This window comes from Fukomys damarensis, unplaced genomic scaffold, assembly GCF_012274545.1.
Source record: "Fukomys damarensis isolate Sample0158 unplaced genomic scaffold, DMR_v1.0_HiC HiC_scaffold_15, whole genome shotgun sequence".
Classification (NCBI taxonomy): Eukaryota; Metazoa; Chordata; class Mammalia; order Rodentia; family Bathyergidae; genus Fukomys; species Fukomys damarensis.
In genome coordinates, this window is record NW_022900927.1 from 29,537,854 (window position 1) to 29,564,681 (window position 26,828).

Genomic DNA, 26,828 nt, shown 5'->3' on the forward strand with positions numbered 1-26,828 from the left:
GCTGGCGGGCCGGGTGGGGGTGGCTCGCGGAGCGTGTCCAGAGTTCGTGTCCGTCAGTTGCTGGATGTTTCATCACCCGAGTTGCCACGAGGCTTCTTTGGGAAGGCATCCGGGGGAAGCATGGGGGGCGAGGCCGAAGAGGAAGGCAGACACGCCTGTGCCCGCCCCACACCCATGCCCGTTTGTGATAGTTGTAGCGTGCATCCTAGTAGTTTAAACTGTAGAGACCTCAAACTTGATGCGCCCTCACCCCAGGACAAAAAGGAGAAAAAGCGTTATTTCTGTGCACTAATTTGGCAGCACGGACAGTCCACTTCCCTTCCTCACAATCCTCCAGGACTAGAGAACCATGATTCTCTGTAACCAGAAAAACGAGTACTTTATGAAAGCTCTAATTACTTTTTACAGGGTGGATGTTACGTTTTATTAAAGCGACTTGTCAGCGTTGATGTTAAAAGGCTGGAAAGATTGAGTCCTAGTCTTTGAAACAATCTTCAGTAGGTGCAGAAGAATTTTCCGTATTAATTCTTGACCTAATGGCTGGACAGTAAAGTTGAGGCTTACTATTGCTACTCGCCCCCCCCCACTTGCAATATGTGCAACTGAAGAGTTTACCGTATAGTAACAAATGGTTAAGCCTGCATAGGCTTTGTCGAGTTAGAATACTTTGTTCATTCCCAGTCTTTTACTGGATATGTTGCTACCTTTTTACTCTGGGTGTAACTTTTCAGACCTTCCCGCACACTTAGGTAATTTACCTTAATAGTCAATTGTATAATGATTATCCAAATACCTCCTGTGAGGGATTCTGTCTTTACTGATAACTTTAGCCATGTTTTTCCATAGAACCACTTGTTTTTTCTCTTGATTGAATCAGAATAACCTGATCAAGCTTCAGTAGTTTTCCGTAAAGTCTTGGCAAATTGAAGTTTTTATGAAATCTCTCAATCTGAAATTCATAGAAACTGAAATTGTTTTTTTCCCTTTGTGTCCTTTTTTTTTTTTTTTTTTTTTTTTTTTTTTAAGGAAATGGCAGTCGGTTTTTGTCCTTCTGGCCGGAGCAAGAAAAAACATCTTTGTTTTCTCATCTGTTCAGAATGCTTATTTCTTAGTTTAAGAATGCTCCAAGTAGTTTCTGTGTCCCTACCTCTGAATTAATAACCTTTTGAGGGTGTACTGTGTTGCCCAGGAATGCTACAGCTTTATGAAATAGTCTTTTTCCCCTTTCATAGAAAGGGCTCTCCTTAATTTTTTTTTTTTTTTTTTTTTTTTGTACCAGGGAGCTAACTTCCGTCCTTGTGCTAGTGAGGCAGGCGGCAGAACCACTGAACTAAATCCCCGGCTTGTTAAATTTTTTATGTGACCCCAGTTTTTTAAGAAGTGACAAGACCGGGATATAAACACAGGTTTTTGTACATTAAAAACCTGTATTCTCCATCTTAGAGACTTAAATGGTGAATATTCTAGACAGCCCTTGCCCTTTAAGGTTGAGGAAAGAAAACTAGTGAAATGATAAAGACAACACAACGGTGCTTAAGAGGAGTATCTAAACCAATGTAATCCAGTGTGGGAGGCTTGGACAACAGGCATCAAGGAAAACATTCCTGAAAGAGACGATCTCCAAGTTGAATATTGAAGGACATGTGGGGGTTAACTAACTGAAAAGAGCAGTGTGTGCAAACATGACAGACAAAGTACCACGGGAGAACTGCCATGTGGTGCAGTATTGCTGGCCTTGCTGAGTCAGGATACAGAATGGTGAGGAATCATTCAGAAGTGTTTAGGTCTTCATCTTGAGAGTACTGGGGAGTTAACATTGCCTTGTGGTAGTGGGAAGGTGTGCTTTGAACCATGAGGAGGGGGTCTAACTTTTCCAAGGCTCTTGGCTTTCCTGATTTTGTCATTTGATTTCTGCAGGTCCTGGGAAGATAGAAAAGTGTAAGAGTCCTGTCCATAAACCTGATCCTAGCTTCACTATTTCTGAAAGGCTGTACCCCTTTCTGCCAGTTAGTCTCTTGTGGAAATAAGCTTTAGTCTCACTACCTCATAGGTCTTGAGAGAATGTGATTTTCACATCATTTAAAGTTTGTTCTGTTTGCTGAAGTAAATTACTATAAAAAAACTGAGCTGCCTTATCATGCTCTGATTGGAGAATGTTAGATCTTATATTGTGAATAAGTTATTCCAGATGTTTTTATTGTGGATATGTGGATTACTTTCCATAAGTCTTTGAAAATTCTTAAAGAAGAGTAGTTACTGTAAATCACCTGTCTATTGCAATTTTTCTTGGAAATATATTTCTAGAAATGGCTGGTAAAACTAGAGATTAATAAAACAACAGAACTAAGTCTTGTTCACAAGCTATATGACTGGTTTTTCATTCATTTTTTTTTCTTCCAGTACTTTATAAACACTCCAATAAGGATTTTTTTTTAATTAATTAGTTATTTTTGGGGGGATACTGCGGTTCAAACTTGGGACCTTGCACTTGTGAAGCATATGCTGGCACTACTGAGCTCAATCCCCAGGCCCCAATAAGGATATTAAACTGATGTTAGCCATTTTAATATTTTTTTAAAGGTTTGTGATACCGGTATCTGGAAATTAATGTAGTTTTAACAAGAAAATCTAGCTTTGTCGTTTTTTAACCTAGTTCAGTTGTGCAATTGTACTTTTAAATACTAGAAATAAGTAACAACACTGATAACATTAGCTGCTTCTGTTAAAGAAGAAAATAATTACTTTCTCTACTTTATTGACAATTTTTGAGTAATACAGTAACTTGACAGCCTTAATGGCATACTTTTTAGGTTTTTAGAAATTGCATGTTAGTAGAGTGTATTTAGCAGGCCACATTCTTTGAGGTAGGCTCCTATAGTAGTAATTTGGGTGAATTTAAAAAGACTCAAAAACTTAAACATCATTTTATATCTTTATTCACTAATTATATTCTGAATAAGCATCTGTTTTCATTAAGTTTTTTTTTCACCTTTGCTTTTTGTGTGCAGATGTTTGTGGATTCTATGGGATCAGAGGGCACACCTATTATAATCGGAAAACTCCAAGTATAACAGCAGGGATGGATGAACAGGCTCTTTTAGGGCTAAACCCAAATGCTGATTCAGACTTTAGACAAAGGGTAAGTTAGTCTGTTTAAGCATTTCTTAAAGCGTGCTACCACAAATATGCATTAGAGAACATGTCTAATTTGGGTGGAAATGAATTTGAGGTAAGTGTATTCTGGAATGTTGTGATTTATTTTTGGTTTAATTAGCTGAAATAAAATATTAAAATCTCATGATTCAAGGCAGGTCTTTATGCAACATCTGTCATTTCTAGTTATTTAAAAGTTGTAATACAGAGGATTGTTCAAGGGACTTTCTGTAGTAGCAGACATACATATTTTATGTTGCCTGGCCTGGTCTATATAAGTGGTTTAACACTTATGTTAGTAATATTTAACATCCTTGTTATTTAGTCCAGGCAGACATGTAAATAAGCAGTTATGATATACCATGTTTTACATTTCATAAAATGAGTACATGACAAGGAATCCATTGGGAGGTGCTAGGATATTTGGATAAATGTAAACAATTAAACATAATGTAGCCAATGACTATAATCATAGCCGTAGCTGAATGAAACAAGACTCTAAAGAACAAGCCTATAATAAATTTTTAAAGACATGTAGGTGTTCTGAAGTACAGGATAAGAGGAAGGAAAGGCATTTTCTCTTTCTTCTTTCATTTCTCATGGCACACAATACTTTTTATAAGTGAAGTGAATAAGGTTAACAATCCCATTAAATTTTATAGCCATTTTTGTCTTTTTAAGCAGAAAGTTTTAAAAATAGGTTAAAAAAAATCTGAAGTAGTGTTAACATAGTTTATGCTTCTGCTGTTAAATTAGTAACTAGCCGTCCAGATAGAATAGCAAATTTTGAGATTCAAGTGTCTGAACAATTACAAAATTCCTGTCTAGTTAAAACATCAACAAATATTAAAAATCCCTGCCTTCTGTGTATAAATATTTCCTTTCATAGATGCTTAAGGTACCTACTTTCAAGGTAGTTGAAGCATATAAACTTTTAGTCTACTCTGGCATTACATGCTCATAATTAAAAGCCTTTAGGTTTTTTCTTTTCTTTTTTTAGGTGGTCTTCCCTGTTTTTTATGGATCTTTCAAGATCCAACAGCCAACAGTTTTTTTTAAAACTTGGCATGATTTTCTTTTTCAGAAAAGTAAAGCCAGTACTAATTATTTTAATACCTAAGTTGTGCTTTTTCATCAATAAAAATGGATTCTTTTATAGGCATATATTAAGTATCCATGTCCAGGCTTAATTTGATATTCCATTAGACCATTCTGAGTAACAAAATTAATTAGGACAAAGAAGGAATCTTTTTTTTTTTTTTTTTTTTTTTTTGGTACTGGGGATCACACTCAGGTCCTTGCGCTTACAAGGCAGGCGGCAGAACCACTGAGCTAAATCCCCTGTGTAGGACAAAGAAGGAATATTAAGGAAAAGTGGATTCTGATAATTTTGGTGTTCATGTGTAATAAGAAGTAGATAAACTGTTCTTACTTTGATTCAGAAAGAAAGGTATGGGATAGAAGAATAGGTTATAAAAGTTTGCAACAGATTTTTTTTTTTTTTTTTTTTTTGTAAATGCCAGTGGATTCAGAGTACAAAGACTGGCTAAAAACTACAAGCTTATATGTTATAATCCCACGCCTTAAAAATAAAATGCCCACTTTTGGCTTAAAACCTGCTATTACTTAGAGAAGATAACATATGAATGACAATTTTAGCAACCAGATTCCTCCCTTTTTGTAAGTAAAACATTAGGTGATAATCCACCTGTCCTCTGCCTGGCCCCTGAAGTGTTCCTAAAGGAAAACAGATTTCATGAACTGTTGTTAAGGAAAACAGCTGAGCTAAGAGCTTTTTGAAGCTTCCTGAACTCTTAAATTGTTAATTTCTAAAGATATCCATTATTTATTCTGGGTTTTCCAATACCAAGAGAATCAATTCTGATTCTATGGATGCCAGCTGGGTGCCTTGTAATTTGGTTCAGTTCTGACATTACCAGGAATTAGGGTTGGATTCCACAATTTACAGGTATAAGCTTTCCAATACTCCCACCACTTCAGATGCTAATTGCAAGTCTAGAACCTCCCATTTTCTGATGACTGATGTGTAAGTTGAGTGCTCCCTTGACTTCTTTGGGTTTGATAATTTGCTAAAATAGCTTATAGTACTCAGGAAAACAGTCTCCTTACCACTGCCAGTTGATTATACATGATACAACTCAGGCAGAGTCAAACAGAAGAGTTATATTGGGCAGGCTATGGAGGAACGGGCATAAGAGCCTTCGGTTCCTCTTTAGGCACTCCTCCCTCCGGCACCTCAACTGCACTTACCAGCCTAGAAATTCAAGAGTGTTTAAAGAGGTTGAGCTGGAAGCCAACCCTGTACTACTTGGTTTTGTTTTTTTGTTTTGTTTTGTTTTTGGTACTGAGGATAGAACCAGGACCTTATGCTTGCAAGGCAGATGGTGGAACCACTGAGCCACATCCCTGTCCCTTTTTAAAATTTATTTTGGGATAATGTCTTGCTAAATAGCCAGGATAGCCTCGATCTTGGGATCCTGCCTCCTCCTCCTCAATGTCCTTCTCCGTTGCAGTGAGATTACTTGCATTCACTACCATGCCTGGTGAGATGACTTTTTGTTGATCTTCATCTAATCAGTTTCATCTACCATTCCCTGTCAATGGGAACAACTACTGAGATCATGTATGGAAACCCATTTCCTTATTCATAAACTTACAGGAAACCATCAGTTAAGTGTAAATGCAGGGCCTTTTACTTCTAAACCAAAAGAAAAAATAATTTTCTATCCTGACTCAGTTTGTATATAAATATGTATATATTTATAGTATACATATACATAATGAGAACAAGTTATTCGTGCTAGATACGATGTACTTTGATATATTCTCTATTCTGTTTTTTTTAATTGCTGATCAAAACTACATTGAAACCATTAATAATGGAACATACAGTGATTTTTAAAAAAAATTTTTATTAATTCAATTCAAATTAGGTTCCTTGTAAGCTTGTATAACCTGGGGCCCATGGCTTGCACATTTCTGGCTTGCCTGGGCTACATTGAGAAAAGAGGAGTTATTTTGAGCTGCATATAAAATGTGCAATATAAGTAATGTTTTGGGCATGGTGGTGCATGCCTATAATCCCAGCGCTCAGGAGGCTAAGGGAGTTAGATTGCCTTGAGTTCAAGGTCAGCCTGGGCTACATAGTGAGTTCAAGCCTAGCATGGGTGATATAGTGAGACCCTGTCTCAACAACCCAAAATAATAATGATGATGATAATATAGCTAATATATATAAATAACAATTTTCTTAACATTTTTTTTTGTACCAGGCATTGAATGCAGGACTTTGCAGTAGCCAGGAAGGTGCAGAGCCACTGAGCTAAACCCCTGGCCCTCATTAACATTTTCTTTTTTCTTTGTGTTGATACTTTTTAAGTATTCAGTACAGTTAAACATTTATCATTGGGATCTTGTACCTATACATGACAGATCTTGTTTCTCATTTTTTCCCCCTACCCCTGCCCTCCCTTCACCACCCACTCCACCATCCCCTATTTACAAAGACTTAACCTCCTTAATATGTTATACTTTTTTAATAACATAGGCGTGTCTAATCCATAGCCTCAGGTTGGATATACCTCCATGTTTAATGTTCCTTTTATTTCACATCAAGGTTTTTGTCAGTACATAATGGTTTTAAATCAGCTGGTAGTATTTCTAGTTTATGTGTAGTTTTCTTGGCTGTTTGAAATATCCTTCACAAGTTAAGGTTGCTTTATTATTCATCCATTGTTTGTGAATCCTGAATCTGGTATGATATGCCAATGGAAGAATGGCTTAAGCAACTCCCATTTTTCCAGTTGTCTGGTAGAGGGCATGTGGTCTTTCTGCTACATCCATTCAGAAGTGCATTAGCTCCTTATTGGCACATAGTCTTATTTCTCATATGGCCCTGAATTCATGCAGAGAAGGATGAGAAACACTACAGCTTTGATCTTCTCAGTTATTTGATAATTTGCCAAAATTCATATCATGTAGCTGTACTTAATCTCTTTTTTAGGGAATTTACATGATAATTGATGCACTCTCCTATGTAACAGTAAATTGAATAAGTACACAATATGTATCTTTTATAATCACTTTTTTTTTTTTGGTACTGGGGATCAAACTCAGGTCTTTGTGCTTGCAAGGCCGGCAGCAGAACCACTGAGCTAAATCCCCAGCACCTATAATCACTTTTTAGTAGTAGATTTGCCATTAAATAAAAACATACTTCATGTATAGTTTTATACTTGTATATATGTCAGTAGTACAAAATTTGATAAAGTATGTGTACATTTTCTTAATCTTTTTAATAACCCAGTGAGGTGCGCAGGCATTCTTATGTTGTCTCCTTTGCTGTAAGGAAACAAAAGTTTTAGTAATTGATGGACTTTGCCTTTTGTTTAATCTTTTTGATAAGAATAATGCACATGTTGCACATATTCAGAAGCTGAAATTGAATACTTTAGCTGGCTTTATATTAAATTCATTAAATTGGTTTGCTACAATCAAATCTTTGTTTAGTATTAATAGGGCATTAAGATTGACTATTGTAAGTGCTTTTCATTGTTTTGCAATCTTATAGGCCCTGGCCTATTTTGAGCAGTTGAAGATTTCCCCAGATGCTTGGCAGGTGTGTGCAGAAGCTCTAGCCCAGAGGACATACAGGTAATTAAAACAAAGTTTACATGACATCTGAAAGAATTTAAGTTTCTGTGAACATAGCAGGACTGTCAAATTTGCCTGTATTTACCCAACACTTGAGAAGCTGAGGCAGGAGAGTCACTAAATTCAAGACCAGCCTGGGCTACATGGTAAGTTCAAGGCTAGCCTGAACTATAGCAAGACCCTGTCTCAAAAAAAAATTTATTTGTATTTGGAAAAGTGTTCTCAGAAAAGCATTTTGAGACTTGCCCTTTAGTATGTAGTCATTTATTATAGAATTGAGAAAAATAGTAAATCAATAATTGGGCCATTTCAGAGTTGAGATTTCAGTAAAACTCCTTTGCTTTTGTGTGTATAAGTATGGAAACATTCAGTTATTGTTCTTTTGATGTTGGACCAGTGCCTTATCATTCACTTTGTTCATTCTTACTGATCACACCCACAGTCCATCCTCTGCAGTTTCCGGTATGGATGTGTAGTGGAGTGAAGAACAGTGAATGCAGACTTGTAGGTATTTGCTCCTAGGTGTCAAGTCTTGATTATCTCACCTGCATCAAATCTGTACAATATTTTTCTCCATCCATTGACTAGTTAGTAATAAACACAGCTCCCTGGTGGGGAGCAGAAGTACATAGTCTCCTGGCTGCAGGTGTTAGAGACCTGTGACTATCTTTCTTTTTGATAGCTGGAACTCATTGCTTGAATGTAGTGAAAGTTGGTTTCGAAAACATCTGAGTCTTATAGGTGGCATTTAATTAAAAAGCTTCCTATAGTTTATTTCTTGAGAGAAATATCTAAAAAAAAATTTTTTTGGGGGGGTGGTACTGTGGATTGAATCCAGGGCCTGTCATATGCTGGGCAAGTACACTGCCACTTAGCTATAGACCCAGCCCCTCTTTAATTTTTTTTGGGGGGAGTACTGGGGATTGAACTCAGGACCTTGCGCTTTCAAGGCAGGCAGTGGAATCACTGAGCTAAATCCCTGGTCCCATCCCCTCTTTAATTTTTGATTTTGAGACAGAATCTTGCCAGATTGCTCATGCTGACCTTAAACTTATAATCCTCTTGCCTCAGCCTCCCTGGTAGCTGAGTTTATAGGTGTGCACCACCATATTTTGCTGAAAATCTAAGTTTTGTAAAGTTTTCTTAAAGCTGTAGGATAATCCATAATAAAAATAGAGACCTAAAGTGTTAGATACTAATTCACCCTAACTAAAAAATTTTTAAATATTATTATTTATTTATTTATTGGTACTGGGGATCGAACTTGGGTCCTTGCGCTTGTGAGGCAGAGGTGGCAGAATCACTGAGCTAAATCCCCAGCCCCTTTAAATATTAATTTTATCGACTTTGTGTGAAATTTTATGTAGCCTAATTAAGATGAAATCTCCATTTTTTTTGTACCGGGGATCAAATTTGGATCTTTGTGCTTGTGAAGCAGGTGGCAGAGCTACTGAGCTAAATCTCCAGCCCTGAAATCTCTATTTTTGGTTGGGGTTTTTTTTTTTGAGACAGGGTCTCACTACGTAGTTGAGACTGACCTAGGAACTCATTATGTAGCCCAGCCTGGTCTGGAACTCACAGCAATTCTCCTGCCTCAGCCTCCCGAGTGCTGGGATTACACGTATGCCCAGCTTGAAATCTCTATTTTTACTTGGACCTGTTACTTAAATTTTTAGGAAAAAACCTGACCTAAACTAATTACCATAAGTGAGCAAATTGTTACACTCTCGGAGGACTTTGTCAGAGTTTATACTTGGCTTACTACAACTCTTAATTCACCACTAGAGAGAAAATTAGAAGTGGCTAATTAGTGGGTGTTAATTCTTACTCCTATCTTATAAAGGCAATGTGCAGTTTAGTTTTCTGTATAAACTTAAAAATGGGATCGATAGTCCCTGAGGGCCTTCTTATTTTGGATTTGGCTTTGGTACAGCTAAGGTTGAGTTTTCAGTAGCACTTGGATGATCATCTTTGTTTGGATTCGGTTTCTTGCTATTATTCCATGTGTCATTTTACACCCAAACTTTTTTTGTAAAAAGTGAAAAGTGTTCCAGAAATCTTGACATTTAGAATTCAGGGGCTATGCCCTTAGTTTACAAAGCACTGTGATTAAGGTGCATTTTAAACTTTTCAGTTATTTTGCTTGCCAGATTCAATGAAAATACTGTATAGAATTTTTGTATTTCGAGATCTGTTTTTTATAAACGAATAGATTTGAACATTAGAAAATGAGACTAAGTAGAAAATAAGCCACAAAAAGCCGGGCGTTGTGGCTCACACCTGTAATCCCAGCAGTTGGGAGGCTGAGGCAGGAGGATCGCTGTGAGTTCGAGACCAGTCTGGGCTACATAGTGAGTTCCAGGTCAGTCTCCACTACATAGTGAGACCCTGTCTCAAAAAACCAAAAAACGTTTTAAAAAAACCAAGCCACAAGCTAGAGGTCTAGTTTGAGAAACCTAATATTTATTAACATTTTGCCTTTGTTATTCTCCAATTCATACTGTAATTATCTAATTTTCTTTTTTGTTTTTTTCAGTGATGATCACATAAAGTTTTTCTGCTTTCAAGTATTAGAGCATCAAGTTAAATACAAGTAAGGCTTTCCTTAAAGTTTTGACTCAGAGATTTGTGGGGAGAAACTTTTTTATTTGTTTTTTTTCTTTCTTGAAGAAAACATAAGAGAAGTTGTAATTTGGCAGTGTATAAATTATATCCAGGTTACAGATGTGCTTTTATTTATCTGAAACTGAGTTAGTTGGTTACATATAAAATTACAAACATTAAAAGTCCAGATTTCTAACTTCTGGAAAAGCCAGAAGATGAAGCAACAGTAGACCTGTTTTTTATGTGGCAGCTCTCTGACAGTTGAATGACAGCACTTACACTCAGGACATCTGCTTTAATATTAAGGAAAAACAAAAACTTGTTTACTGATTTATTCTATAGATCACAGTCCTCAGAACATGGATATATTTCTGTTTATAAAATCATATAGCTGTCATTTTGTTTCAACATTAACTGAACCACAAATCAAAGAATTGTAATGATACCCTGTAGCCACTCTCATCCCTGTTTTTTCATTACAGCAGTGTTGAGAAGCATTAGCAATTTATTTTAGGAAACTGAAGATAATTGAGTGCTGTACAAACTTGCCTTTCAAATTTTTAAGACTGTTCCTTTTCAAAACCATAGATACCAAATACAGCCACTATTTTTTTCTGCTTTATTTTGAACAGATATTCAGAACTAACCACTGTTCAACAACAACTAATTAGGGAGACACTCATATCTTGGCTTCAAGCTCAGGTAAAATAGTTAATTTCATTCAGTGCCTCAAATGATCACATATTTAATACTTTATATTAAAAGTACCTGCTTTTGAAGATCATGGGTAGAAGGAAAACCTAGCAATAATTTAAATTATGTCAACAACTGAAACTTATCTATTCCATGACATTATGGAAACCTGGGTTTTTTTTTGAGACTGTCTCACTACATAGTTCAGGCTGGCCTTGAACTCACTACCTAGCCCAAGCTGGCCTCAAAGTTGCTGCAATCCTCTTGCTCAGCCTCCTGAGTGCTGGGATTACAGGCATGTGCCACCATACCCAGCTGAAACTTGGGTTTAAAAAAAATTAGTATAATTTTCTCCTTGACAAAAGCTGGTTTTCTATTTGGCTCGTAAGATGAGCCCTCTTGGACAGCTTCAAAAGGGCTCTTTTCAAAAGGCCAGTAGAGTTCTTTATTCATAGTGTGTACTTACATACAAATCAGTTGTGTAGCTAGAGTTTTTTATTTCCCTTAAAGTGCAAACAAATAGAAAAATTCTGGATTTTTTTTTTTCTTAGAGAAAATTATACAAATTACTAAAATTTTGTGTCTGAAACTTTCCCTAAAGGTATAAAAATAGGTACCCATTAGAACTATAATTTGTTCTCCAGCTGACCAGTCACTTAAATACTTGGATAGTTTTTAGTTTTATTACATTACTAATCTGGACCATATTGAAGTTGGTGGGGTTCTACCTACTAACAATATGTAGAAAAGCTGATTTTTAGTCTTTTCACTTTGAATGTGATTGCATGGACCTTTTCTGTTTGTCAGATGCTGAGTCTCCAACCAGAGAAGACCTTTATACGAAATAAAGCAGCCCAAGTCTTCGCCTTGCTTTTTGTTACAGAATATCTCACTAAATGGCCCAAGTTTTTTTTCGACATTCTCTCAGTAGTAGACCTAAATCCAAGAGGAGTAGATCTGTACCTCCGAATCCTCATGGCTATTGATTCAGAGTTGGTGGATCGAGATGTGGTTCATTCATCAGAGGCAAGTAACTTCCCATTAACATTTAGTTTTCAATCTAGATTTTATGGAACAAAATGAGCACATGAGCAGGAAATCTATTTTCTTTTAAACAAAAAAATCTTAAGGATAAATGTAAATTTACCCAGTATTTTTAATTTTATTGAAAAAGGAACTTAAATTTGATTTCTTTTTTAGATGTAGCTTGAAGTTTGTGTATCACATTAAATTTTTTAATCTAGGCAAAACTTTTCACCAATAGAGAAATGCAAGAGTTGATTTTCTCCCATGAATTTGTTAAGTATTTATTTGATATTGATCTCAAGTCCCTCAGCAAGGAAAAAACTGCTTATTAACTGGCAGTGCTGAGTACTATATTTTCAGTCCAATAGCTCAACTCCCATTTCTCTGTTTTTTGGTACCAGGAATTGAACTCAGGACCTTGCGCTTTCAAGGCAAGACACAGTGCCACTGAGCTAAGTTTGCAGCCCTGTCAGTTTCTTTATTAGCCTATATAACTTTTGCCTGTTTTGGTTTGGTTGGTTAATTTGTGGTATATGTGTGTTTTAAAATAGGGTCCCATTATGTGGCCCAGACTGGCCACAAACTTGCAATCCTTTTGCCTCAGCCTCCAAAGTGCTGGAATTACAGCATGTGCCACTGTGCCCTGCACTTTTGTCTTGTTTTTATTTTTATTTTTTTGGTATTGGGGATCGAATCGGGTCCCTGTGCTTGTGAGGCAGGCAGTGGCACCACTGAGCTAAGTCCTCATCTTTGCCTTGTTTTTAAAGAACACAATAGAAATATAGTGGACCCTAGACTTACTAAATCAATCAGTTCCCCAGGGCTGGTTGTAACTCAAGTTGATTGCAAGTCAATGTAGCTGAGATCTTCATGTTTACCTGGGTACAAGCTATAGATAACAAGAGGCTGATGAATCTTCCATTAACCTGATTAACCCAAGTTGTACATATCCCAGTCCAATCATAACTTGAGAGTCCATTGTAGCTTCAAATATGTGTGATAATTTAAGTTCATTGTAACTAGAATATTTATAACTTTAAAATATATCATACATTTAAGCTACTACCATTTCTAAATGGCTTTGGTATAATATTTACCTAATATTAAGAAATAAATTACTACATGCTTAAGATTTTTAAGCAGTGCTTATTTATAGCTTGTATTTAATAAGAAATTAAGCCTGGCACAGAGGAATAGTACAGAAAGAGGAAGTAAAAAGAATCACAGGATGTGACTTTAGACCTGATAAATAGGAAACCAAGGTAGGGAATGTGTTAACAAGTCTGGAATTTTAGTGTGGAGGAAATTATTGTGTGCAGCTATATTCTGATGTCAAACATTTTATATAATCTACTTTGTTCTATTTTTTTTAGGAGGCTCGTAGGAATACACTCATAAAAGATACCATGAGGGAGCAGTGCATTCCAAATTTGGTGGAATCATGGTACCAAATCTTACAAAATTATCAGTATACTAATTCAGAGGTGACATGTCAGTGCCTTGAAGTAGTTGGGGCTTATGTCTCTTGGATAGACTTATCCCTTATAGCCAATGATAGGTAAGTATACCTATAATCTTTTAAATACAGGTATGAAAAGTATAGTATCTAAGACTTGTGAGTTTGAAAATGATGAAACAATTTTATTCCTCCATTACTAGGTTTATAAACATGCTGCTAGGTCATATGTCAGTAGAAGTTTTACGGGAAGAAGCATGTGACTGTTTATTTGAAATTGTAAATAAAGGAATGGACCCTGTTGATAAAATGAAACTAGTAGAATCTTTGTGTCAAGTATTACAGACAGCTGGGTTTTTCAGTATTGACCAGGTTAGTAAATTTATATATAATAAAGTTTTGAAAATTGTTAGAATAACTGATGAGAGATGGAATGCTATATATAATGAAATGGTATGTGTTTCTTTTTTTAAATTTTCTGTGAATATTGCAAATTCTCCTTGTAATTATAGTAAACTACCCTATCTGGAGAGCCTTAACATTATGTAGCACTTACCTCACATACATAGTAAATTATACCAGTTCCTAAACTTGATTGGTGTATTCAGCTATGCATTTTTATGGTTTTTCTTTTGTTTTGTTTTTGGTGTTTGTGTGTTTAGGATAATCCAGGCAACACTGAACTGTATACCTTATACTTTGTATTTTATTTTGAAACAAGGTCTTACAAAGTTGCCCACACTGGCCTCAAACTTGGCTCTTCCTGCTTCAGCATCCCAGGTATCTGGGATTATAGGCGTGTGCTGAATTTGTATGATATTTGCAAAGTGCTAGTATTGACACTACTGGACTATAGGCCAGACATTGAGAAACAAGGGACTATATACCTATTATATGATGGTGCATTTTGACCATAAGACCCAGTAATCATAAAAATTGCATTTTTGTCATGTTTGAATTTTAATTCATTTTGGCTTTTAAGAGTTTAGCCCCAAGAGAATGAGGGCTCTGAGTATGATAAATTAGTTACTTAGATAATTTGAGGGTTTTGGGGTTTGTGTGTATGTGTTGATGAAAATCAGACCCAGGGCTTCAGGCATGCTAGCTAAGTGATCTGTTGCTGAACCATATCCCCAGCCCATGAAGGCTTCTTAAGTTTTAGCTGTGACAAAGAGTAAACAATTTCTAAGACACCTTTGTATTGGTTGTATAGCTGTAGCATTGCTTTAGTGTTTCTCTCTCTCTTTTTTTTTTTGTTTTTGTTTTTGTTGGTACTGAGGGTTGAACTCGGACCTTGGGCTTGCAAGGCAGGTGGCAGCACCACTGAGCTAAATCCCTGGTCCTACATTCTCATTCTATAGATGGTGATGGCAAATCTTTTAGGGCTTTCAGTGATAACAAACAGCCTGCTACAGCACAGGTACCAAACATTTGTCACCACTGCTTTAGGAGAACAGCTTGAGGATTATTAAAAGTAACCTGAATCTAAGTTCTGGCTTTAATACTGATTAAGGACCTGTAGGTGGTTGTTATGATAGCTATTTTGTTTCCTCATAGAATAATTGAGACCTAAATCAAATAGTATCAGAGAGGACTCTTGGAAATAGTTACATATACTGCAGTTTGGCAGCATCTACTTTATGGAACATATTTGCTAAACTCAATAGTTTAGGAAGGAGAAAGTTCTGAGACAGCTATTCTCTCTTTTTTTAAGCTTATATAAAGCTGCTAATGTCCACGGGATTGTCAAGCTTTAAAAACAGTCGCTTAAAACACTACCAGTGGATAATAATGATAGCAGAATTCCTCAGATTTTGAAAATTCCTCAGCCACAATGGTAGAATTGTTAAATGTCTAATGTCAGTTCAGATGAATCTTGTAACTGGATTCATACTAATATTTACAGTTTTCCTTCTTATTCTTGGGGTAGGTGGTTATAAATTGAAGTTTGTCTTGATTGCTTATAGGAAGAAGATGTGGATTTCCTGGCCAGATTTTCTAAGCTGGTCAATGGAATGGGACAGTCATTGATAGTTAGCTGGACGAAATTAGTTAAGAGTGGGGATATCAAAAATGCTCAAGAGGCTCTACAAGCTATTGAAACGAAAGTGGCGCTTATGTTGCAGCTACTCATTCATGAGGACGATGACATCTCCTCTAACATAATTGGATTTTGTTATGATTATCTTCATATTTTGAAACAGGTAAGTCCTGTTATATTCTTTTGTTCAGTAGTTAATTCAAAGAGCCGTGAAGAATTGGAAAATATGAGGAAAATGAAACACATAACAACATAACATAAACTAACATTACTAACATAACACTAACACATAATATAAAAAACCCAAAATTCTATTACCCAGAGACACTTAATTACTAGTGTATTTTCCTGTTTTGTTTTGTTTTATTTTGCTTCCTGTACTGTGTGTTGAACCAAAGGCCTTCTCAGTAGACTTTATCCTCAGCCCTTTTCATTTTTTTCATTTTGAGGCAGGAGCTCACCAGTTTGCCCCGGCTGCCATTGAATTTGTAAGGCTGTTTCTTTAGCCTCTTAGAGTACTAGAATTATAAGCATGTGCCACCATACCTAACTCTGTTTTTTGTTAATAATAATACTTCTTAGCCAGAAAAGGAGGGTTTTTAACTTTGCCAGACTAACAAGCTTTAGTTATAGTCTTAGGTTTGTTTGTTTTGGTTTGGGTGTTTGGTATTTTGCTTTTTTTGCGGGGCGCAGGGGGTTATTTTTACTGTGTAGCACAGGCTGGCCTCCAAGTCAGGGCAAACCTGCCTCAGTCTTCTGAGTACTGGGATTACAGGTGTTTGTTGCCATACCTGGCTTTTTTTCATTTTGAACCTATATTTTTACATTTGAAATTTTGTTAAATGTGTTTACCTTCATTTCATTTATATCCTTTCTTCTGAACCATTTTTCACAATGGTTTGCTGAGTTAATTCCAATAAGAACTTAAAAATATAAATGATGTTAGTCTCCATATTACAGCATTTTGAAAAAGTTACTTCTCATTATGACATTAAATGAGAAATCCATTTCTGTCTTTTTTGCATTGGGTTAATTAAATCAAAAAAATTTTTTTCAAAGGAGTTAACTTCATTTATTGTTAATAAACATAACACACATCTGCCTGCATACATTAAGAAATTTTAGTCATTGTAGAATGTACAATCACTAATGTAATCCACTGTGTATCTCTAAATGGGTGTCTGTGCCTGTTTAAAAGCAACAGGGCACCATCCCTTCCTGTCTTATATAACCTGTGTCTTTGCCAAATACATTATAAATAACTTAAAAATCAGATTTGCCCTGGGTCTGCCTAGATATTAATTTATTTACTGGAGGTGAAACTATTAGATCTTGGGTTAGGTGTGTTTTAAATAAACAGGTGCTGCCAGACTACTGTCTGGATATTTATATGTATTTTTCAAGGGTCTTAATTGATTAGAAAATTGTTTTTATAAGCAAGTATAACATCAGAAAGCCTAATAAATTACTGCTTTCTTTTTAACAGCTTACAGTACTCTCAGATCAACAAAAAGCCAATGTAGAGGTAATTGACTTCTTTATGCTCCATTTAAATCTATAGTTTCTTTGTCTGGAATCTACCTTGAAATGTAGCTTAATTTCAAATTATATCAAATTAAAGAAGACTGGTTGACAAAAATGCTATTTTATTTTTAATTTTAGGCAATCATGTTGGCTGTTATGAAAAAATTGACGTATGATGAAGAATATAACTTTGAAAATGAGGTAAGAATTTCTGCATCAAAGAGAAACCAGTTTCAATTTTATTGTTTGCTTACATCAGATAAATGCTATTAATATTTCAAGTTATTGTTGTTTGGAGGTCCTTTAAAACAAGAAGTTTTATATTTGAAAAATCAGCCTTGTATGTGTTTTTTGTTTGTTTGTTTGTTTGTTTGTTTGTTTTATTTTGGGGGGGTTGAGACAGGGTCTCACTAGGTAGTTGAGACTGACCTGGAACTCACTGTGTAGCCCAGGCTGGTCTCAAACTCAAAGCAATCCTCCTGCCTTAGCCTCCCGAGTGCTGGGATTACAGGCATGCACCACCACTCTCAGCTCTCAGCCTTGTTTATATTGGTATTAATTCTGAGTAAAATTAAATGAAACCTCTTAGTCTATCATCTTTGATGTTTTTGTCCATCTATAATCATCTTAAAAACATTTTGTAGGAGCCAGAAGTGGTGATGCATGACTGTACTCCCCGCATTCTGGGAAGTTGAGGCAGGAGCATCACAAATTCAGATTCATTCTGAGAAACTTAGCAAGACCCTGTCTCAAAAAATAGAGGGCTGGAATGTGGCTCAGTGGCAAGGCTCTGGGTTCAATCCCCACTACTGTAAAACACCTTTGTAGCGATGATGGTATAGCTCAGTGATGGAATGCCTGCCTACCATCCACAGGGCTCTGGTTTTTGTCCCAGCACTGCCAAGGTGGGGCAAAGCCACTTAGTGAAATACTGACAGTGTTTTTGGTGATCATGTTACTTTATATTTAATAAGAATGAATTGAGGTCAAGTCAGTAGGCCTCTGGTCTTCAAGTCTGGATTTAGAGAGTAGGCTTAATTGTCTGGACTTGTTCTAGTTGCAAGTCTTGGCCATAGTTATGGGAAGGTCAGCTTCCTATCTAGCACAGTGCCATCAGATGCTTCCTGGAAACTCAATCATAGCATGTCCTGTTTGAGTGTGACGTAAAATACCCCATTCCTACCTCAAGCATTCTAAAAGTTTGGACTGTAGAAGATCAGTGTGATTATGATCAACACTACCAGACTTCTAATATTTCAGGTTTCATCATACAATATTATTAACACTTTTTTAAATCAAAGGAAAATAAACAGAATGCTGGAGGTCTCGGTGAAGTGTGAACCCATTCTGGTTCTATACTCTCATCCTTCACCTCCTGCTTACATTGTTTCTGACTGCAGGCTTTTGAGAGCCAGGGCTATGTTGAGAAATGCTTATTTGGGAGCAGGAGGGAAAAGCTACTAGGTGTAGTGATTTTTCTTTATGAATAAAAATTGATGAAAAATACAAGTATAAACTATAAATGCGGAAAAGTACAGAACTGAACATTTATGTGAATTTTAAGATCTTTTAAAAAATTTGACAAGCATATTAACCTGTACCACAGGGTGAAGATGAAGCCATGTTTGTAGAATACAGGAAACAATTGAAATTATTGTTGGACAGACTTGCTCAAGTTTCACCAGAGTTACTGCTGGCTTCTGTTCGTAGAGTTTTTAGTTCTACACTACAGTAAGTTTATTCCTACTCTTGTAGTAAGCCTGCTTAGTGGTTCTGCCGCCTGCTTTGCAAGTGCAAGCTCCCGAGTTTGATCCCCAGTACCAAAAAACCAAAACAGTGATTCATGTAATTTATTAATCCATATTATTTATGTGTATCTCTAGAAACAATGCCCCTTTTCTTCATAATTTACCTGACCTACTTTTGTGGTATAAATGTGTTGCTTGGCAGAATTAATGAATAGTATGACTTTTTAATCACGAAAGAGGCTTTTGTATGTGTATTACTATCTTATGCATCACTAGTTGTGTAAAAAATTTATGTTCAGTTTTCACTGCAATGTTTGCTCCTTGGTAGGAATTGGCAGACTACACGATTTATGGAAGTTGAAGTAGCAATAAGATTGCTGTATATGTTGGCAGAAGCTCTTCCAGTATCTCATGGTGCTCACTTCTCAGGTGATGTTTCAAAAGCTAGTGCTTTGCAGGATATGATGCGAACTGTAAGTATACTAAAGATAATTTATTTTGAAAATAGTTTAGTGTTTTTGCTATATGCTAATGGGAGTTTCTTAATTGTTGGAGCTTCATTATTTATACTGGATCTTTTAATGTTGCAATAAATAAGAATAGATTTCATTTTTTTTCTTGCTTCAGTTGGTTACATCAGGAGTCAGTTCCTATCAGCATACATCTGTGACATTGGAATTCTTTGAAACTGTTGTTAGATATGAAAAGTTTTTCACAGTTGAACCACAACACATTCCAAATGTACTAGTAAGTATATACTTTATTCTGGATTATTTTCCATGTCGTTCAGCTAATATCCAGATAGTATTCTTTCTGTGTTGTATTACTTTTCTCAAAGTCAAAAGCTTATCATTTCAAGTAAGTCCTCAAGAGTCTATTTGCATATAATATAAAATTACTTGTGTATTTCTGGTCTCTGCTTTGCAACAAAGGAGCCTAAGAAATAAAATTTGTTGTGAACAAAAATGTAGCATCAGAGTAACCGAGAGCTTTGAGTAAGTGCAGAAATAATAAAAGTGTCTCTGTTTCTTTAGATGGCTTTTTTAGATCACAGAGGTCTACGGCATTCTAGTGCTAAAGTACGGAGCAGAACTGCTTACCTGTTCTCTAGATTTGTCAAATCTCTCAAGTAAGTATAAAATTTCAGCTATTATGTTTAGTCTTTTTTTAGCTATAAAATATACATTATAAATTACTTCCTAAGAGCCTAGAATAGATTAATTTTTTTCTATTCTAAGGAATGCTTTACTAGGTATATTTTTCTTTTATCTTGGGGAATTTTTTGGTTTGATTTTTTTTTGGTACTGGGAATTGAACTCAGGACCTTGTACCTGTGAGGCAGACAGCAGAACCACTGAGTTAAATTTCTGGCCCTTTTCTCTATACATTTTGACGTAATGTTCCTGCTTATTAGGTACTTTGCTCAGCACTAAAAGGTGGCTTGTTTCCATATGTTTTTGTGTTTCATGCTAGGCCTTGAACCCAGGAACCCACTTACATGCTAAGTGCTCACTTTGTCACTGAGCTGCACCCTCAGCCACTGTTTGCATACGTCCAGTAACACCTATCATCACTTGTGGCATTTTTTAGTTAGGTAACAATTTTATTGCACAGATTATGAAATTCTCCAAAATATTCCTTGAAAATGTATTTTTTAACCTGTTTTATAGTATTCAAGATTGTAAATTGTCTTGACAGTCCATCACTACAGAGCAGATAGAGATAATTTTTAAAAGTTAATCATAGCTAGTCTTAATCAGGTGTGGTTAGGGTAGGATTGAGCTTTTCTTCATTTCTGTCTTTCCTTTTTTTTTTTTTTTTTTTTTTTTTTTTTTTTTTTTTTTTTGACATGAGATCTTGCTATATAGTTCAGCCTGGCCTTGAACTCACTATGTAGCCCCAGCTGGCCTTGGACTCATGGCAATCCTACTGCATCAGCTTCCCCAGTGCTGGGATTGCAGGCATACAACTCCATGTCCAGCTCTTTAGTTCTGTTTTAAAGAGGGATTTGGAGCCAGGTGTGGTGGCGCATGCCTGTAATCCCCTGCACTCAGGAGGCTGAGATAGGAGAATTGCTGTGAGTTCGAGACCAGCCTGGGCTACATAGTGAGTTCCAGGTCAGTCTCAACTACATAGTGAGACCCTGTCTCAAAAAAAACAAAAAATTTTAAAAAATGAAAGGTAAATAAAGAGGGATTTGGTAATTATGCAATTTTTTTGAAGAGTGTTACTTAATGATTTTCCTTTTTGCCTTTATTTAGTAAACAAATGAATCCTTTCATTGAAGATATTTTGAATAGAATACAAGACTTACTGGCCCTTTCTCCACCGGTAAGTAGCTGTCTTTTTCCTAAATACTGTTGAGGACACATATACCATAAGCTTTCATCCTTTTACACCTTTTTTTGTTTTAACTTGCAGTGGGGAGAGGTGTGTATACAAAGTTTAGTTGGTTCTGTTTACCAGAATTCTTTTACTATGGTAAATAAAATATAGTACTGGAAGGGAATCAATAGTTGATTAATAAATTTGGCAGCATTGAGAATGATGTGATTTCTCAGTACTGTTAATGTTGATAAAGTATTTTATAGAGAAAAAATTCAACGTCTATTCTTAACAACTGCTACTATTACATGGAAGTTTTTCTGTATATCTATCTTTAGGCCTAGGTTAAAAATATTTACATGCTAGTTGGTGTCCATTTCACTGGAAAGATATGAGATATTTGTAAGTACATTTTGACTTATTTTTTGTGTAAAGCAAAATACTGACATTAAATGATTCCTAGAGTTGTTATTTGAGGTTGTTAAATACAAAATCATACTTGTTTTTTTGTTGTTTTTTTTTTTTGTACCGGTGATCAATATCAGGCCCTTGTGCTTGCGAGGCAGGCACTAGAACCACTGAGCTAAATCCTCAGCCTACAAAATCATACTTTTGTTCTTTTAAGTACTTAACACTGTTCAGGTTGGAAAGATCGGTAACATCACTATATGAAAGATTATTTATTAGTGAGTTATGTGGTTAATTTAGCTCTGCCTGCATACAACCAAAACTTACTTTAAATTATTGCTTCACCTACTTTGTGCCAGTTTACCTTGGCAGTTCACACTGATCCATATGACATAGCACTGTTATCTTACAAGTACTGGAAATTTTCCATGTGGATTTTCACATGGTGTGGTGGTGCATGCCTATAATTCTCCATTGCATTTAAAACCTGATTCAAACTGCTTTTTCATTTGGAACCGGGGAAAGAACTTGTGCTTGCAAGGCAGGCAGCAGCACCACTGAGCTAAATCCCTGGCCCTCAGATTGCTTTTTTTTTTTTTTCAGCTTTAATTGAGTGTATTGGTACATTTTAGGTATACAGTACAGTTACATTCACTGTTGTGATCTTGTACCTCTACATGACAGGTCTTGGTTCTCATTTTCAGATTGCTTTTTAAATATTGGCCACTTTTAGAGTGACTTGTATTTGTAGAGTGACTTTATCTTTGTGTTCTCAACTGTAAGAGCAGAAATAAGTTCCACCAGGTACTTAATAAATATGTTAATTACTTTTCTTTTCTTTTCTTTTCTTTTCTGTTTAACCAGGGATTGAACTCAGCACCTTTTGCTTGCGAGGCAGGTGTGGTGCCACTAAGCTAAATCCCCAGCCCTGTTACTTTTCACTGGGGACATTTCTCTTGCAGTGGATAGAGAATTCTTTATAATAAACTCATGTTTTGTCTGTTTTAAGACTTTAAGACTAGATTTTTATATAATAGTGTGTGTGTGTGTGTGTGTGTGTGTGTGTGTGTGTGTGTGTCTGTGGATTGAAACCAGGGCATTAGCAGTGTTACATCTCCAGCCCTTTTTATTTTATATTTTGAGAAAAGGTTTTGCTAAGTTCCCTTGGCAGACTCAAACCTGCAATCTTTTTGCCTCAGCTTCCCAAAGTTTTGAAAGTGCAGGCTTACACCACTATGCCCAACTCTAATTTCTTTGGTTTTTGGGGGGGGGTCTTTTTGTTGTTGTTGTTGTTTGTTGTTTGTTTTTTGGTACCTGGGATTGAGCTCGGATCCTTGTGCTTGCAAGGCAGGCGTTGGAACCACTGAGCTAAATCCCCAGCCCTGGTTGTTTTTTGTTTGTTTGTTTTTGTTTGTTTGCACCAAGAATCGAACTTAAGACCTTGCATTTGCCAGGCAGGTGCAGCACCATTGAACTATATCCCCAGCCCAGAGGTGTTTTTTTGTTTTTGTTTTTTTTGTTTTGTTTTTTTGGTTTTTTGAGACAGGGTCTCACCATGTAGTTGAGACTGATCTGGAACTCACTTATGTAGCCCAGGCTGGTCTCTAGATTCTCCTGCCTCAGCCTCCCAAGTGCTGGGATTATAGGCGTGTGCCACCATACCCGGCCTAGAGTATAATTTCTTAATCGAGAATTTTAGTGTTGAAACTAGAATGGCCTCTCATTTTTTTTCCCATCTCATCTTGTCCTCTCTGAGTGTTTAAATGTAAAAATTAACAAAATTTTCTAATAAAATTCTAGCAGGATATGGTATGTTTGCCTATTTTATGAATAAGATGTTTTATTTAATTTATAGTCTTATTTTTCATTATGTTCTAAAGTAACTGGTATTGTATACTTGTGTATGTGTATTATGTGAGATTTGAGCATTTGATAATATCAGTTTGTGGTGGTCTTTGTACCATTAACTAGCAATTATTGTATTTAATGATTTGCAAAGTCTTATCGAGGCTAGCATTTTTTCAGTGTTGGGGATTAAACACAGGGTCTTGGGCATTGAGCACACATTCTACTGCTGAGTTACACCCTTACTCCAGGACTACAAGTAGAACAGTGAGCATTAACAGTTTGCTTTCTGTTACATGGTTGTGGGAGAAAGTTTGTTTTTGTAAGTACTTGATCTATGAATTGATGTGATATGTTGTTTCCTCTTCCTATTAATGTCATTGTGATTAAGAGAAACTAAGTAAGACTAAATTTCATCCTAGGAGAATGGATACCAGTCCTTGTTGAGCAGTGATGATCAACTATTTATTTATGAGACAGCTGGAGTGCTTATTGTTAATAGCGAATACTCAGCCGATAGGAAGCAAGCATTAATGAGGAATCTATTGACTCCACTAATGGAAAAGTTTAAAATTCTGTTAGAAAAATTGATGCTGGCACAAGATGAGGAAAGACAGGCATCTCTGGCAGACTGTCTGAACCATGCTGTTGGATTTGCCAGGTGAGCATGATTGAATTAAAATTGTAAAGTGTATATGTCTACTCAGATCTGCTTACTTTGATCTTTTAGGATGGGTGCATAAATCTATTTCCAAAGCTGAATTATTCAGAGTTGTCTAGACCTGTCCCTTCTAAATCCAGTAAATTAAAAAATTTAGCTTAAGAAGATAATTGGTCACATACCATTCTACATTTTTGCTTTAGACCACTGTCTAAATCCTTAACCCCTCTTTTGGCTTCGTTGTCATAAACTGATTATGCATTTAAGGAGCTAATGTGTTGTATACTAAGCAATATTGGGGCATCTTATGTTGGTCTTGATACCTTAAAGAGAAGGTTTTAAGGCTTATCTTTAGCTGTTGTATTGTGTCCATAAGGCCACTCAGGCAGCTGTTTCTTTATACCTATGTTTTTTATTGGCAAACAGTAATAGCATAAAAGTTGGAGTGATTGTTAATTAAAAGTTACAGAAAAAAATTTCTACAGAATTTTTCAGAGTAAGAGGTCTGAAGAAAGGTTATATAAATAGATTCTGGTGATTTCTAAATTTAATTTATATTTTGCAGATTGCCTAGTACAGGTTAAGTACAGTGAATAGGTATTTTTTTCTTTTCTGTATACTTTATCAAGATTTTAGTAGAACATTTAGGTAGACTTGGGTTATATTAACTGCATTTTAATCATTTAATTTGAGCCTCTTATTCTGGAATAGTGACTGGAAGCAATAAGTAGCTAAGGATGGAAGTAATTGTGATGGGGAAGATGATTGATTTCTTAGCTGTATATGTGTGGGTGGGTGGGTGTGTCTGTCTGTCTGTCGGTCTCTCTGTCTGTGTTGCTTTTAAAGAAAAAGATAACTCTGGTTGTTTGTTTTTTGCTTATATAGCCGAACCAGCAAAGCTTTCAGCAACAAGCAGACTGTGAAACAATGTGGCTGTTCTGAAGTTTATTTGGACTGTTTACAGACATTCTTGCCAGCCCTCAGTTGTCCCTTACAAAAGGATATTCTCAGAAGTGGAGTTCGCACTTTTCTTCATCGAATGATTATCTGCCTAGAGGAAGAAGTTCTTCCATTCATCCCATCTGCCTCGGAACACATGCTCAAAGATTGTGAAGCAAAAGACCTCCAGGAGTTCATTCCCCTTATCAACCAGATTACAGCCAAATTTAAGGTACCACAAACTTTCAGAGCTCTAAGACTCACCTGATTAACCATCTTCTTCTGATTTAAAGATTAGATGTGTTTCTTTTCAGTCATGTCTTCATTTTGGAGTTTATTTTCTTAATGAGTCTCTTTTATCTCCAATGCCTAGCATACTGTCTGACACACAGCTCAGTCTCACTAGATGTTTTAATAAAAACAGACCAAGCAGCCATGTGTGGTGGCACATGCCTATAAAACCCCCCACTCCAGAGACTAAGTAGAAAAATTACTGTGAGTTCAAGACCAGCCTGGGCTACATAGTTGAGTTCAAGGTGAGCCTGAACTACACAGTGAGATTCTGTCTCAAAAAAGAAAGAAAAAAAGCTATCTACTTAATATAGCAGAAGAAAATAGTTTGCCGTTTCAGAAAGTCAAATAAAAATAGTATTGAGGCCTAACTGTCTAAAGAAGTAAATAAGAAGCACTGATTTAGCTGTCCAAGCAACGGCTAAAAGTAATTCAGTAAATTACAGTCATTTTTTTATGTGCAGAGAAATTTAACCCAGGCTATTAAAAATAGCTAACACATGATACTTTTTAAGCTCAAAATCTGTCATAAATATTTTTTGTACATGAACTTTTTTTTTTTTTTTGTACCAGGGATCAAACTCAGGTCCTTGCACTTACAAGCCAGGCAGCAGAACCACTGAGCTAAATCACTGGCCCCACATTAACTCTTTTGACTTTCATAACCAACCTAGGAAATAGGAAATTTATCTATCTTATAGATGAGGAAATTGAGGCACAGTGAGGTTAAGGAATTTGTCTCAGGGCAAATAAAACCTGATAATTTGATCATAAATATTGATTTGTAATTTGGCAAAAGAATTCTTTGCTTTGAAATTTAAATTTGAAATTACTCCATGGCAATTTTTGACTGTGACTACCCATTATTTAAACCTAACTCTTAGGAAATGGATTGAACTTTATGATCTTGAGAGTTTCATTAATGTATGTTATATAGATTTTAACTTAAACTTGATGTTTTATAACGGATTATATAAATCCTAAATAGAAACTTTGAGGAAACATTTTATGTAAAAAAATTTTCCAAGTTTTGCATTTTTTATTTTGAGGTACTAACAGTTTCTTATCTTCAGATACAGGTTTCCCCATTTTTACAGCAGATGTTCATGCCTCTACTTCGTGCAATTTTTGAAGTGCTTCTCCGACCAGCAGAAGAGAATGACCAGTCAGCTGCTTTAGAGAAGCAGATGTTGCGGAGGAGTTACTTTGCCTTCCTGCAAACAGTCACAGGCAGTGGAATGAGTGAAGTTATAGCAAATCAAGGTGGGGTGCATACCAGGCCTAACTTGTCTGCTTAAATCTTTTTCACAATTGTACATCTATTTGGGCAAGGATGAGTTGGAGTAAATACAACACAGTTGAGTGTTGACCTCTAGGAAACTAGTTCATTATTTTTTTAGGATAGAAATCAGTTACTTTCATGTGCAATACCGTAAAATA

The 26,828-nt window shown here is 36.0% G+C and overlaps 1 protein-coding gene across 5 annotated transcripts in view; it reads left to right on the forward strand.

Annotated features, from left to right (window-relative positions):
* Xpot (exportin for tRNA) overlaps positions 1–26,828 on the forward strand; it is a 74,784-nt gene that overhangs the window by 37,755 nt on the left and 10,201 nt on the right. For 3 of the 5 annotated variants that reach the window (XM_010644525.3, XM_010644524.3, XM_010644528.3), the window contains 18 exons: positions 3,009–3,139; positions 7,745–7,827; positions 10,364–10,420; positions 11,064–11,133; positions 11,932–12,150; positions 13,524–13,708; positions 13,810–13,978; positions 15,574–15,810; positions 17,134–17,172; positions 17,310–17,372; positions 18,778–18,902; positions 19,248–19,392; positions 19,547–19,666; positions 19,954–20,048; positions 21,181–21,250; positions 23,920–24,158; positions 25,044–25,329; positions 26,462–26,651. In XM_010644525.3, coding sequence (XP_010642827.1) covers positions 3,080–3,139; positions 7,745–7,827; positions 10,364–10,420; positions 11,064–11,133; positions 11,932–12,150; positions 13,524–13,708; positions 13,810–13,978; positions 15,574–15,810; positions 17,134–17,172; positions 17,310–17,372; positions 18,778–18,902; positions 19,248–19,392; positions 19,547–19,666; positions 19,954–20,048; positions 21,181–21,250; positions 23,920–24,158; positions 25,044–25,329; positions 26,462–26,651 — 2,452 coding nt within the window. In that variant the 5' untranslated portion in view covers positions 3,009–3,079. Of the gene's footprint in view, positions 1–18; positions 498–3,008; positions 3,140–7,744; positions 7,828–10,363; positions 10,421–11,063; positions 11,134–11,931; positions 12,151–13,523; positions 13,709–13,809; positions 13,979–15,573; positions 15,811–17,133; positions 17,173–17,309; positions 17,373–18,777; positions 18,903–19,247; positions 19,393–19,546; positions 19,667–19,953; positions 20,049–21,180; positions 21,251–23,919; positions 24,159–25,043; positions 25,330–26,461; positions 26,652–26,828 lie in introns of those variants that run through there. The other 2 variants (XM_033763758.1, XM_010644527.3) reach the window with 2 other exon arrangements.